Raw genomic sequence first — 15,698 nt, 5'->3', positions numbered from 1 at the left:
GACAGACTGAGAGGAGGAGTAGGTCAAACTATGTTGCTTCCTTATAGAGCCTTCACCTTTCCCATCCAAGATGTAGAGCCCATTGTGAACCCTAGCCACACCAATCGTCTTCCCCGTGCCCTTGTCCTGAAACTTACACGTGTGGTGAGAAAATAGCAGAGATCAAACTTCTTGTTAGGCTTGGGACATGAAGAACTTGGTTAAGTGGCAGCCAAAAAATTGATGATACTTTTCCTTTTCCTACTATAGGGATGGTAGTACCATTGGCAATTGTGATTTGTTTAGTGGATTCAAGAGCTTCATATGTTTCAAAAAACTGAATGTTAGGGGTCATGTGATCGGTAGCTCCCGAATCTAGGATCCATATGCTATTCTTATCAATTTTAGAAGCAATGAAAGACTCAAAGGAAAGGTTACCTTGCTGCACCAAGGAACATAAGGCTCCATCTTGGAACGTCCGAAAGAAAGCTTTTAGCTTGCCTAATTCCTCTGGATTCAGTTGTGTAGATTCTTCCACTTCTGAAATATCTTTCTTTGCTGCCTCCTCTTCTGGATCTTTGTTAGATAAATAGCCTTGATGCTGCCCCATGTTCTTGAATCCTCCTATCATGCTTAACACAGCCTCCTTTCCATGTAGCTTAAAACAGGTTTCTCTAGTGTGCCTTGCCTTCCTACAAAACGTGCACCACTATCCATCACAGTTGGAGGTTCGATTCTGACCCCTAGGCCTATAATCCAACCTTCTAGGAGCCTGGTATGCTGTTTTTCCAGATTTGTTGCCGCCTCCATCTTGTTTGCTAACCAAGGCTGATCCTTCTATGCTATGGACAGAAAGCATGACAGATCTTCTATTCTCTTCACTCCTAACAATAGCAAAAACTTCATTTAAATTAGGTAACTTATCCTTACCAAGGACTTGTACTCGAACCTGATCAATCGCGAGATTTAGGCCTGCTAGGAACTCTACTATCCGGTCTCGTTCAAGGATTCGATTGAGAGTGGCAGTGTCCTCTTGGCATACCATCTTAATGGCTTGATATTGATCAAGCTCTAACCAAAGACCTCTCATCAGATTGTAGTATTCGATGACAGTTGCATGGCCTTGTTTGGTACGATTGATCTCTGTTTTAACATTAAAGATCACTGATGCATCCCTGACTTGCGAGTAGGTCTACTGTATGGTCTCCCAAACTTCACGGGCAGTATTAAGGAACATGAAGTTCATGTTGATCTTCGGCTACATAGAACTCCACAACCATGACATGATGCAAGAATCTTCTACATCCCATGTTTTGAAGCTAGGATCGTTAGCTGCTGGAGGGTTTGCTGACAGGTGGCTGCTTTTTCCTCGCCCTTTAAGAAGTGTTTTGACCAGCTGAGACCATTGGAGGAAGTTCCTACCATCTAACCGATAGGATGGATGAATGCCTGGTAACTCTCCAGCAATAAGAGGCTGATCCAATGGAAGGATGTCTCTGGTGATGACTATTGGAGCTGGGTTTGTTGTTGTTGAAGTGTCTAACATGATGGACGAGGGAAACAGACAGTTGAACACAAAGATACGAACACGAAGGAACCCGAACACGAAGGATTTCGACACCAAGGATGGGCTTAAAAGACGTCAGAGGATAAATCTGGAGGAGCTGGAAGAGAACGGTCGACGGACACGCCTTCACGTGCCAGCGCATGGGGTCAGAGCAAGCTTGAACGACGGCACGTCGGTCGGAGCGTGGGGTTCCGGTTGCCAGTGATTTTTCTGGGGTTGGCCGATCTGGAGATGGCGAACCTAATGGTGGTGGTGGTGCTGTAAGATGATGACCGGACAGAGGAGTTCCGACTTGAACAGTGCAATGAAGGCACTTTGGAAGAACGAAGTGGTTGTGCAATGAAGGCACTAGGGTTTACTGTATCAACCTATTAACGAGCCTCTGATACCATGTAGAACGGGAGAAAGGGAAGCGGTATTCCCACACGTTTTATTGATACAAATCAGAAATATTTATACAAGTAATTTCTTAAGAATTCTCCTAAGATTTAGGACTAGATTGCATTCCTATTATCTAGATTACAACACTAAAAGATAAATCTAAGAAATAACACAAGATAATACAAAGCAATAAATAAAACAAAATAAATAGGAAGATGATAATGGATGATTATTAATGAATCTTCAAGGCTCGACCCGATCCTATTTTTATTTCTTCAACAAGAATGCTTTTCTCAATGGAAATTTAGAAGATGAGTTGTACATGGAGATACCTACAGGTCTTAAGAATCAAACAAATTCAAACAAAGTCTGTAAATTAAAGAAATCTCTTTATGGTCTCAAACAACCTCCTAGAGCTTGGTTTGACAGATTTACTAAAGTAGTAAAGAAGTTTGGTTATTCACAATGTCAATCTGATCATACTTTGTTTATAAACAGTTCTCCTAGTGAAAGAATATCCATTATTATTGTGTATGTGGATGATATAATCCCAATAAGAGATCATGAAGAGTAGATTAGCAAACTCAAGAGATTTCTTGCAAATGAATTTGAAGTCAAAGACTTGGGAAATCTGAAATATTTTCTTGGGATGAAAATTGCAAAATCCAAAACAAGTATTGTAATTTCTCAAAGTAAGTATGCTCTTGATCTACTTAAAGGAAACTGAAATGCTTGGATGCACCCAAGTCTCTGGCTTCAAATTCATTTCTCAAAGTAAATATGTTCTTGATCTACTTAAGGAAACTAAAATGCTTGGATGCAAACCTTTAGTTACTCCAATGGAGATTGTAACTAAAGAAAAAATGCTCCTGTTGACAAAATAAGATATCAGAGACTGGTTGGTAGACTTATTTATCTATCACATACAAGGCCTAATATTAGTTTTGCAATAAGTGTAGCCAGTTAATTTATGAACAATCCCATTGAAGAGCATATGAATCAATTGTATCACATTTTGAGATACCCAAAGAAAACTCCTAGGGAAGGTCTATACTTTAAAAAGACTAAGAAGAGAAATATTGAAGTATTCACTGATGCAGATTGGGCTAGTTCTATTACTAATCTCAGGTCAACTTTTGAATATTATACTTATGTATGGGGAAATTTGGTAGCTTGGTGCAGTAAGAAGCAAACAATTGTGGCTCGAAGTAGTGTAGAAGCAAAATTTAGAGCAATGGCATATGGAATATACGAAAGAATGTGGTTAAAGCAATTGCTCCTTGAACTTAAGTTATATCAGGTGATCAAATTAATATATTGTGTGATAATCAAACTGCTATAACAAAGCTAAAAATCCAATTTACCATGATCAAACTAAACATGTAGAGATAAATAGACACTTTATAAAACAAAAATTGAAGATGGGACTATCAATACTTCCTACATATCTACTACTCTTCATATTGTAGACATTCTAATCAAGGCTCTACCTAAGATCAAGTTTGAAGATATGAGATCCAAGCTGGGTTTACTTAACATTTACAACCCAGCTTGAGGGGAAGTGTAGAAAATATGTAGTTATTCAGTTTTGAATATTTCATTTGAGTGTACAATTTGTTATAATTTTATTTCTAGGATTTTTTTTTTCCTTGTTTAGCAATTTCTAAGTCATAACCAACTCCCATGGAGTAGTTACATACGTACCATATATTTTGCTCTGTAAATTTCGAATGAAAAAAAGTTGATTTTCTGTAAAATTCTACACTATCAAATTTTCTTGTCTTTCTTTACCTCTTCTATTACAAATTTCATCTATTCTATCCATTCTCCTCAAAGGAGCATCTATTGGTCTTCTTGTAGCATATTCAAGTCACCTTAATCATATCATGCATCTTATGATAAATAAGTGTCGTTATATCCTAGTGCTGTAGAAAATTCATACTGTTGTGGCCAAAATACAACAATAAATCTGTAATGCGAGAAAGGTGATCTTGATTGCAATGATCGGGAGACCTAGGGGTCTTGTTGCAATGATCAAGAGACCTGGAGGCCTTGTTGCAATGATTAGGTGCCCTGATGAACGGGAGACCCTTGATGACCAAGAGGTCCTGAAATGAACGAGAGGCCTTAAAGTGACCGAGTGCCCTCAAATGATTGAGTGCCTGTCAAGACGAGCAAATGGTTAGGGGCGCGGGAGGATGTCCCCCGCACAAACCCTCCGATGCTTAAGTAAGTCTTTGAGTGCTTGAGCACAAAAATGGAGCTTGAGTATCAGAGTGAGCGTACCTAAGAAAGGAGGTGGTCCTCCTATTTATAGAGGAGGGAGAGGGGGACACGTAGCAACCATCCCAGGTTTCCTAGGTGGCATATTTTGAGTATATTCCTGGCATATTCTTGGTATATTTCTGGCATATTCTTGGTATATTTCATGGAATCTCAGAATATTTTTGCAGTCCCAGGGAGGATCCCGGGTTCGGTCTGAGGAAAGCCCCGAGAGGGTTCGTTGGCTACAAGGGAGGCTCCCGGGGGTGAACTATTGCATGGCCATCATGACCGAGTGGTAGACACTCGATCATCACTTCACCATCCATTTGCTTGGTTTTTCTTGCTTTCTTCTTTGTTTGATCTGTTTCATTCTTGCTCGCTTGTGATATTCCTTCATGGACGAATTTAGTGGGGCATCCTCAAAGGCCTAAGTTACTTTTGACCAAGTGGGCACTCAGGGCCGAGTTGTGCTTCTTCCTTGGCTTTCCCTTGGCTTTTTGCCCTTTCCTTTGCTTGATTGGGTTTGTTTATGCTAGTTGCTCTTCAATAGTGGATCTTTTAGCCTTGATCCTTCTTGACCATGTTGGAATAAACGCTCAGTTCTCTCTATTCTCTCTATGACATACGGACTTAGGATCTTAGACTACCAAACCAAGAACCACTCAAGATACAAGTCTCACAACCTCACACGATAAGAACAAAAATCGAAAACACACAATACAAAAATTAAGAACCGAAATCAATAAGCAACCACACACACAAGACACCAGATTTTATCCTGGTTCAGTCTTCTAATGAAGATCTACATCCAGACTGCCTTGAGGCGCCATTTTCCACTATCTTGAAATGAAGAACAAGAGGATTACATGCACTACAACTCTCCCACAACCTTATACCCAGAACTATATAGAGTTTCCCAACCCAAGATTACAAAGATATCCTCTCTTTACTATCAAGTATAACCTTGTGCATACTCCTCTCTCTTCCTCGACACAAGACAGAACAATAGAATCCCTCTAAATGCCTCTCTCCCAACCTCTATTTATAAACCATAGAGGCAGTAACCTGAAAACAAACTAAGCTAGTAGTTACAACCAACTAGCCAGACTAAACCACTAACTAACCCTTCTAGAAGCAAGCCTTCTAGAATAACACAAGTGACACTTAATGCAACAAACTAATTTACAACAAAAAACCCTCCCGAGATAATCTAAGAGCTAATCTAATACAAGTGATTACAACAGACCGAGTGGCATCCACTCGGTTATTGCCTTGTTCCCCTTTTACCTTGTTTAATTATGCACTTGCTCAGTCAAGTTACGCTTCATCGAAAGATAGATGGGAAGTCTTCAATCGAGTTATGCTTGTTGTTTGCAGGGCATATCAATTGCTTCCTACTCTTTTGATCGAGAGTACCAGCTGGAAGAGTATCTCGCCCTATAAATCTCACACGTATCTTCCTTTCATTTCTTTCTCTTGAAGCTCTACTCCAAACAAGCGACTTTCAAGTCTCAAGGTCATTTCAAATCATTTCAAGTCTCTGGGTCATTTGTAGCCCTAGCATTTTCATATTTCGACTTCCCATTAACACCAATGGCTCGGAGATGATGAGGCAAATGCTTCGAAGGACGCATGTCGTGCTGAAGCTTCTACCCCTACAATAGAGATCCATGTGTTTAATGCGTCCCCCCCCCCCCCCCCTAAGAGAGTAGACACGACTTCTTCATGTGCTCTAAGCTCTCAAGGGGGCAAGAGCTATTCTTCTCCTTGACTCTAATGATGCTCGTTGAAGACTCAATGCTACTTCACGAGAAAGATCTTCATATCCGCTCAAGAGTGTTAGACACAGACTTGGTGATTGTGCTCAATGTTGGCTCATATACGTGTCTATATTTCACCGAAAGGAGCATTGACATATTGGGAACTTTTTTCGAACAGTAGATGTCCGTGATGATTGACGTTCTATTTCCTTGTTGTTGAGTTACTTGCGAGACAACAGACATGATGCCTCTTTATTGTCAAGCTTCTTGTGGGATAATGGATATTATGCCATTTGGCCACCAAGCGAAGCAGTGTAAGTCGCTCGTGGGGCAACAGATATTACATTTCCTCACTATTGGGATACTCACGGGATAACGGTTTTATACCTCCTTATTACTGAGCTACTTGCAGGACAAAGAGTCTTGTTTTTGCTCGTTGTCAGGCTACATGCGAGACAACAATTGTTTTTCCTCCATTGTTGGGCTATGCACAGGACAATGGGCTTGTTTTTCTCCTCGTTGTCGGGCTATGCATGGGGCAATAGGCTTCATTTCCCCTCATTGTCGAGCTATGCATGGGACAACGGGCTCTTTGTCCTCCATTGTCAGGCTGTTAGCAGGACAATAGGCCTTGAATTTTTCACCTTGTTGCTGGGTAATAAGTAGGGTAACGGGCTTTTTGTTTCTACCTCGTTGTCAATTGTTAGCAGGACAACGAGCTTGTGTTTTCCTCGTTGTTGGGTTATTAGCAAGATAACAGGCTCTTTGTCCTCCATTGTCAAGTTGTTATCAAGACAACAGACCTTGGATTTTTCACCTCGTTGATGGGTTATAAGCAAGGCAACAGGCCTTTTGTTTCTACCTCATTGTTAGTTGTTAGCAGGACAATGGGCTTGTGTTTTCCTCGTTGTTGGGCTGTTGGCAGGACAACGGCCTTGTGTTTTCCTCATTGCGGGGGTGTTAGCAGGACAATGGGTCTTTGGCTTTCACCTCATTGCCAAGCTACGCGTAGGACAATAGGCCTTTTGTTTTTACCTCGTTGTTGGGCTGTTAGCGGGACAACGGCCTTGTGTTTCCTTGTTGTCGGGCTATAAGCAAGATAATGGACTTGTTTTCCTCCTCATTGCCGAGCTATTAGTGGAACAACGGGTTTCGCTTTCTCCTCATTACCGAGCTATGCGTGAGGCAACAGGCTTCGTTTCCCCCTCGTTGCCAGGCTATGCACAAGACAACGAGCTCTTTATCCTCCATTGTCGAGCTAGACAAAAGACAATGGGTTTTTGTTTTTACCTCATTGTTAGGCTGTTAACGGGATAACAAACCTTGGATTTTCCACCTCGCTACCGAGCTATAAGTAGGGAAATGAGTCTTTTGTTTCTACCTCATTGTCGAGTTGTTAGCGGGACAACGAGCTTGTGTTTTCCTTGTTGTCGAGTTATTAACGGGACAACGGGCTTGTGTTTTCCTCATTGCCAGGCTATTAGCGGGACGACGAGTCTTTGGTTTTCACCTAATTGCCAGGCTATGCATGGGGTAACATCGGCCTTTTGTTTTTACCTCGTTATCGAGCTATTAAAGGGACAGCGGGCTTGTATTTTCCTCATTGTTAGGCTGTTTGCGGGACAACGGGTCTTTGGTTTTCATCTCGTTGTCAGGTTATGCGCGGGGCAATGAGCTTTTTGTGTTTTCACCTCGTTGCCGGGCTACAAGCAGGTCAACGGGCTTTTTGTTTTTACCCCGTTATCGAGTTATTAGCGATACAACGGGTCTTCGGTTTTCACCTCATTATCAGGCTATGCGCAAGGCAACGGGCCTTTCATTCGAAAATAACTTTTGATTAATCTTTCTTTTCATCCTGAGAAATGAAACAAGTAGATTATAATGGACACAATAATGATAATGTATTGCACTAGAGAGTACAAGCATTTATTTTTTTTTATGTGATTCAGCCAAATGTGCCTACGTCCACAGTCCCGCCTTAGGCTCACATTATTAACAATTATCATGCATACAATTCATATGAGGGAAACAATACAACTTGGGATTTATGGGCAGTTAGTCTAACACAGCTTGCTTGGTAATAGATAAAGTCTCTTCGCTCTTCTTCCCTTTTGCGGATGACACATAACAAGTGTGTGCCTTTCGTTGATCCCTTTGGACTTGTCCCACGCCCCGAGACGTAGGAAACTTCATCAGCAAATAGCAGGATGAGACAAAAACCCTCATGTCGTTGAGTAGGGGGCGACCCAAAATCACATTGTATGTAGCCGAGGTGGCTTTAACCACCATAGAGTTGGCTTATCGTGTTATGCCCTAGGGATTGGAGCCCAATATGATTGGTAACTGAATTGAACCGACCACCGGGACAATCTCCCCAGTGAAGCTATATAAAGGGGAAGAGACATTTTCAGTCAGTCATGGGCAATTCGCATTTGTTCGAAGTAGTTCCAATAAATGTGTGCCTTTCGTTGATCCCTTTGGACTTGTCCCATGCCCCGAGACGTAGGAAACTTCATCAACAAATAACAGGAGGAGACAAAAATCCTCATGTCATTGAGTAGGGGGCAACCCAAAATCACATTGTATGTAGCCAAGGTGGCTTTAACCACCATAGAGTTGGCTTATCGTGTTATGCCTTGGGGATTGGAGCCCAATGTGATTGGTAACTGAATTGAACCGGCCACCGGGACAATCTCCCCGGTGAAGCTATATAAAGGGGAAGAGACATTTTCAATCAATCATGGGCAATTCGCATTTGTTCGAAATAGTTCCAATAAATAAGGTTGACTGAACTGCCACTGTCCACTAGAATTCTCCTAATGGGATGTTTTGGAATAATGGTTAAAATTACCATCGGATCATCATGCGAAACAATTACATCTCCCATCAACTGTTGTGAATGTAATGGGTTCTTCATTCTCTTTAGTTTCCATTACCGATTTTACTTAGTAGGCAGACGAGAATAAGCCTGTTGGGAAAAGGAATTGTCAACAGCCAAAGTTTCGTCGCCTGAAATGACGTGTATAGCTTAATGTGTTGGTTCATTATCCAGAGGGGGATTCTGTCTGTAGTTGCTCCCTCTCTCTTGCTGTCTCTGGTTATGTCTCTCATGAGTCTCTCTTCCCTTCTTTGTGGCTCCTTTTCGTTTCCCTCTTCTTCCCGTACATATCTTCGTATGTGTCCTTCCCGAATAATCATCTCAATTTGATTTTTCAACTCTCGGCATTGATCAATGGAATGGCCATGAGTTCTATGGTATCTGGAATACTCATCCTAGTTATTTCCTATATGTCGATCAACCCTTTTCGGAAGTCTGATGAGTCCTGACCCCTCTATGGCCACTAATATGGCTAACTGTGGTTGGGTGAGTCGGACATAGTGATTAAATTGGAGCCTAACAACATCCAATCTTCGGGCCCTCTAATGTCGTCGATTAAAGTCTTCTTCAACATCTCGCTCCTCTCTTTTCTGCTCCCTATCTTCATCTATTGCCACGATCCTCATTACCTCCGTATGGAGTATGTATTTATTTGTCTTGACAAACAAATCTGCCAAGAACTTTGGCAAATCCAGAGATAGTGATTCTTGTAGAGAAGTTAACCGCGTCCCTTGCAACATGGCGAATACTACCATTTCAATTGGTAAGACTTGTAAATCTCAAGGGTGGCATTATGAAACCTATTCACATACTGGCAAAAGGTCTTTTTGCCTCCCTATCAAATATTGAGGAGATATGTTCGTTTTTCTTTTTCCGATCATTAATAACGAATGCTTTGGTAAATTCTTCCCTTAGTTGTTTGAATGAGGAGGTGGATGCTTCCAGTAAGTTGTTAAACCAAGTTTGGGCATGTCCCATTAGAGTCAATGAGAAGGCTCGACACATAATTTCATCATCCCAACCATAAAGTGTCATTAGGGACTCATAATTCTGAATGTGATCGTCGGGATCGTCTTTGCCGGCATAAGGGGTAATTTGTAGCATCTTGAATTTTCTCGATAGTGGTTTTCCCAATACATTCTCAACGAACGAGGACTTCCTTCCTAGTTGTTCTTCTGCAACTAAGACCAATCTCTTCTATTCGAGTACTTCTTCAACCACCATCTTCATGTCATCCTGCATATTTATTATGGTGTGATTATCGGTCCCTCTATTCCTTGGCTTTGAACCCCTAGTGGAGCTTTGCTTCCTCCCTGTTGGCGTGCTTGCCATAGTTTCTTGGCATCTTCTTCTTCGTGGGCCCTTCTTATCTCCTCAATAATTTTGCTCCTGCTTCCAATCTTTCCATGGAGAGGCACTAGTTCCTCGTGGCGGGAGTTTCGATTGATTTCCCCAACGAGGAGAGAACCAGGCGTGGGTGTCAGGCGTGGCCTTTGGATAAGAACTGACTACCACATCTCTTTGTTGGGCTTTCCTTAGCGAGGCAGTCTTGGGTACCAATCTTCTCAGTTTCGTGGGTATCGCCATATTGGGGACTATGTTTTAAGTATCATCGCCATATCTCGTAGTGCTTACATTCCCTCAATATGCTGTTGCCTCCGAGCTTCATATTCTGCCCAAGAGACTACGGGGGAGTTGAAGTGTTGGGTTGATCGTGACATCCATACTGATTAACTTCTAACATATGCTGGAAGCCCGATGGAGATGGCTAAGTCCCCATATGCTGTTAGGATCTAGGGGAATTGGTTGAGTACTCCCTTGTTGCTGGGAGTTTATTAGGGGTAAGGGTGCTCTCATTGGGTGCTGAGAGTCTCATGGAGGTGGGCGAGTCTCCACGCCTTGAGAGAGAGTTCATCGATTACCTCTAGTGTTTGCCATCAATAGTGATCCTTGATTGACTTTTTGTCCTCTTCCCACAGACGGTGCCAATTGTTGTGGTCAAAATACAACAATGAATTTGTAATATGGGAAATGTGATCTTGATTGCAATGATCAGGAGACCTGGGGGTCTTGTTGCAATGATCAAGAGATCTGGAGGCCTTGTTGCAATGATCAGGTGCCTTGATGAACGGGAGACCCCTGATGACCAAGAGATCTTGAAATGAATGAGAGGCCCTGAAGTGACTGAGTGCCCTCAAATAACCGAATGCCTTGTCGAGACAAACAAACGGTTAGGGGCGCGGCCGCGCGGGAGGATGTCCCCCACACAAACCCTATGATGTTTAAGTTAATCTTCAAATGCTTGAGCGCAAAAATGGAATCTAAGTATCAGAGTGAGCGTACCTGAAAGAGGAGGTGGTCCTCCTATTTATAGAAGAGGGAGAGAGGGACACATGGCAACCATCTCAGGTTTCTCAGATGGCATATTCTAAGTATATTCCTGGGATATTTGTGGCATATTCTTGGTATATTCTATGGAATCTCGAAATATTCTTGTGGGTCCCAGGAAAGATCTCGGGTTCAATCCGAGGAACGCCCCGGGAGGGTTCGTCAGCTACAAGGGAGGCTCCCTAGGGTGAACTATTGCATGGCCATCATGACCAAGTGGCCACTCGGTCATCACTTCACCACCCATTTGCTTGGTTTTTCTTACTTTCTTCTTTGATCGATCCATTTCATTCTTGCTCGCTTGTGATATTCCTTCATGAACGGATTTAGTGGGGCATTCTCAAAGGCCTAAGTTACTTTTAACCGAGTGCCCACTCGGTCATGGTCGAGTTGTGCTTCTTCCTTGGCTTTCCCTTAACTTTTTGCCCTTTGCTTTGCTTGATTGGGTTTGTTTTTGTTAGTTGCTCTTCAATAGTGGATCTTTTTGCCTTGATCCTTCTTAACCAAGCGGCGTCGACTCGGTCATTGCCTTGTTCAATTATGCACTTGCTCAATCAAGTTGTGCTTCAATGCTTCATCGAAGGATCAATGGGAAGTCTCCAGTCGGGTTATGCTTGTTGTTTGCAAGGCATATCACATACCATATTGGCTGATAGGTCCATATTAGAGAAAATATGATACAAAATGAAGGAGGTTTTGTTCCGGCAAAACTTTCAGCCAATACAAGAGGTCCTGGTTGGTAAAAAGTGGTACTAGCTGATATAGCATTTCGCTAGTATGCTCAATACCCCCCAATTTATCCAACCTAGCTGATTGGTTGAATGCAAAAAGAAAAGAAGACCATGCCCAAAAGAGGAGAAGAGGACAAGAAGATATAACATAAGAGGAGGAGGGATAAGGAAGAGGAAAGAAGATGCATAGTTCTGAAAGGCGCGAGGCGCAAAGGGTCCTGGAGCCTGAGGCGCGAGGCGCACAAGGCGAGGCGCGCCTTTGCGAAGCGAGGCGCACCTTTTAAAAAAAAACTCAAAATCTTGTAAAATCATAAAAAACTATAAAATTATCAATAATAACACATGCATATCATTAATGTTTCATTATCTTCAAATTCTAAACTAACAACATCAAAGTTAATTCATTCATCATGCAATTTCTAAACTAGAAACATCATCAAAGTTCAAACTTAAAGTCTCAAAGTACCAATCATCGTGCAAAGTTCTAAACAAACATATAAACACTACAAGTCCACAATCAATAAAGAAGTTTTAATCATCATCATCATCATACCCTTCACCAAATTGAAAATCATCATCTTACGGTGCCATATTTTGCTCATCCCTGATTCCCTGTTATTTTTCTTCTTTTGCATGTACTCTCCAATCTCTTATTTTATTGATGGAGGACATTTTGGAATAGCTTTAGTATTCTCCACAATCAATAAACACTACAAGTCCACAATCAAGAAAATGCTTTCATTTTGAAAAATGCTATTTTTCTAGGTCTGGAAGATTAGCGCATTTTTTCTAAGTCTGGAAGATTAGGGCATTATAAGGAGACATATAAGAAAATGTTTTCATTTTGAAAAACTATCTCCCGGTATTTTGATAGTTAATATTCATTGTTGTTAAAATGATTTTTAATGAATTTTTCAAAAAATAGTAGGTACGTATTTTGGGGGTGGTAAAATCGCTAAATTCTGAATTTGTACTAAAATCAAAATTATATTTTCTTATTGTTATGGATTTTGATTTTTTAGATATTTTTATTGAATCCAAATGGGGGGTACTTTCTTATTTACATTTATGTATTAAAGTAAATGGAAGGTAAAATATAAATAAAAGAAAATGTGGACATTTACTTTTAAATATAAATAAAAGTAGTGATGTATACATGCTGAAACTAAGAAGAGGGGATGCTGGAGAGGAGAGGAAGAAAGGATGCAGCAGGATGCAGGCGTGGGTTTCATGAGGCGCGCCCAGGCGCGCCTCAGCGCCTCACCTTGCAAGGCGAGCGCCTTGCAGAAACCACCTCGCCTCAGCCCAGGCGAGGCGCCAAACTGGCGCCTTAAGGTGCCTTGCGCCTAGGCGCACGCCTTTAATAACTATGAGAAGATGTAAGGGTGAAAAATCAAAACAGAAAGGGGCTTCTGGAATCTGGAGAAAGAAAGAAGAAAACATAAATAAAGAAACTGGAAATCATAAAAGAAGATAAAAAAAAAAAGTAAAAAAAAAAAAGATGGGGAGGAGGAAGATACAGGGTGGAAGAGAAGCAGAGAGATAACAAGAAGAATAAAAGAAAAGGTAAGAGAATGAAGAATAAAAAAAAAACAAATAAAGTCATAGGTGTTGGACAGTAGAAAAAGACTAAGATACAGGAGAGAAGAGGAGACCTAAGGAGAAGAGAAAAGGAAAGCTAGGAGAAAGAACAAATCAGACAAGAATCAGGCATGGGGCTTCTGGAATCTAGAGAGAGAGAACAGAGAATAAAAAATAAATAAATAGTAGAAATAAGCTTAGGCTTCTAGAATTTGGCCGCACCAAATGAAAACAAAAGTAAAAGGGTAATTTGTATTAAAGATAAGGCAAAAAGTAAAAGAAAATAAAATTCACAAAATTCGAAAGTGTATTAAAGAATAAATTTATTTGAATTATTTGTGTACTCTAAAATTTGTCTTGTTCTGTAAAAATTAAAAAACATATACAATCATTCATAGAATAGTAATGATAATAAAGGTAAGGGTTTTGCTAATGAGTGCCCTAAGGTTAAAGTGCATTTAATGCACTTTGTTTTCAGCATCTAAACAATTATATTGGTCAGTAATATATACATCGTATTTTAAACCATTTTACCAACCAATAAGTGTTTGGATGCTAAAAACAAAGAGCATTAAGCAAAACCCTAAAGATTATATATTAAGTTTTGTAATTAATATACCCAAAAACACTTGAAAGTTGTTGCCTTGGATGAAAGTTATAGTGTAGTAAACTATATACTACAAATTTATTCAATAGTTGTTTGTCTTGAACATGTACTAAATATATGTGTCATGTGCAAGTATTTGAACCATAAATTTAGTAATTTTGAAAATTATCTAAAATTACTCTGACCATGCAATTATGCTAAATTATTTATTTAGGATTGTGTTGTACATTTTGTGTTTTTATTTGTTAAAAAAATTCTCACTATATTTGTATAATATCATTAACCATTATGCACAAAAATACATTATTATTATTATGCATTATTAATATATTATAACAACATTATGAAACAAGACCTGGATACCATTCAATAACAAAAATGATAACTCATCCAAGTATTAACAACTATGCTCTAGTTCTATCATTATGACATGATTGCATAATGACATGGAGAATCCTCTTTGTTGCTAATCAGGATTCAATTATTCCCCAAAAGCACAATCTTAACTAAAAATTCAACTTTACTGAAATGAAAGTCACAATGAAATTTCTCAAATCCTTGGCCTTCATCATGTCACTTTGATTCACTGTAATACAGGAATCTTTGATTCTTCAATTAACATAAGAACATAGTGGCATTACACTAGTACATGATAAGACCCATGATACAGAAAATCCAGAAACTCTGAAAGACAACTACAATACCCTTGACTTCTAGAACTTATACGAGGTGAATAACTTAAACATCAGCATACTAACTAGAAAATGCCAAACACAAATTCAACCTGAAACAAAAACCAAAACAGCTTCTGACGCCCATGCAAAATTCCCTTAATCCTTTTATATCAGTTGGCTAAATCAAAAGAAAAATATTGCACTTTGCACATGGCATATTAATCTCAAATAACGGGCTTGGTAAATATATTTATATTTTTTGGTTAAGTAGCTTGGCAAATAATTATATCTATAATGATTAACCCTACGGGCATATATAGCTTGCAGTTCCTTTTCTCCCTCTTTCTTTTACAGTTAAGGTTGACAACTTCCAGTTCAAGTAAGAATGCAGTCTGTCTGGATATAAATATCACACTAGGGGGAAAAAATCTTTCTTTCTAGCTAGTTTGCTTATTAACTTACATTTCCAGAAGATGGAGTGAAACAAGCCAATGAATTGTCATCCTCTGATAAGAATAAGTGGCAACTCTTATATCTACCTTCATCCCTTGATGACTGAACAGCCTCTTCAACGGTAGTATTCTGTTGAAAGAATGATAGTTCCCATGCATTGCAATGTGGAAAATCCATTAGTTTTCCCAGAAATAAAGAACAGATAAAGAGAGTAAGAAAAAAAAATCCTCTAACATTCTGTAGCACCATAACAAAAACCAACAAATGTCATGCAGTACTGCTTTTGTTTTCACTTTTTTTCCCTACCACACACTGTTATGTTGGTAACAGAAGTTACAAAACAGTGATAAGGATTCAGCTACTATTGCACATTCAAAATGCATGACACGATGTGCAAATCTGTGAATAACCAGATCAAATTATCAATAGCATTT

General features: G+C 40.0%; 1 protein-coding gene across 3 annotated transcripts in view; it reads right to left on the bottom strand.

Moving 5' to 3' along the window:
- Nucleotides 1–15,698, bottom strand: part of LOC127789211 (uncharacterized) — a 52,819-nt gene that overhangs the window by 25,598 nt on the left and 11,523 nt on the right. For all 3 annotated transcript variants that reach the window (XM_052318032.1, XM_052318034.1, XM_052318033.1), the window contains exon 3: nt 15,274–15,393. In XM_052318032.1, coding sequence (XP_052173992.1) covers nt 15,274–15,393 — 120 coding nt within the window. The remainder of the gene's footprint in view (nt 1–15,273; nt 15,394–15,698) is intronic.

The sequence above is a fragment of the Diospyros lotus genome, chromosome 13 (assembly GCF_014633365.1).
Source record: "Diospyros lotus cultivar Yz01 chromosome 13, ASM1463336v1, whole genome shotgun sequence".
NCBI lineage: Eukaryota > Viridiplantae > Streptophyta > Magnoliopsida > Ericales > Ebenaceae > Diospyros > Diospyros lotus.
Note: the sequence above shows the minus strand (reverse complement) of the source record. Positions and strands in the feature narration are given on the sequence as shown.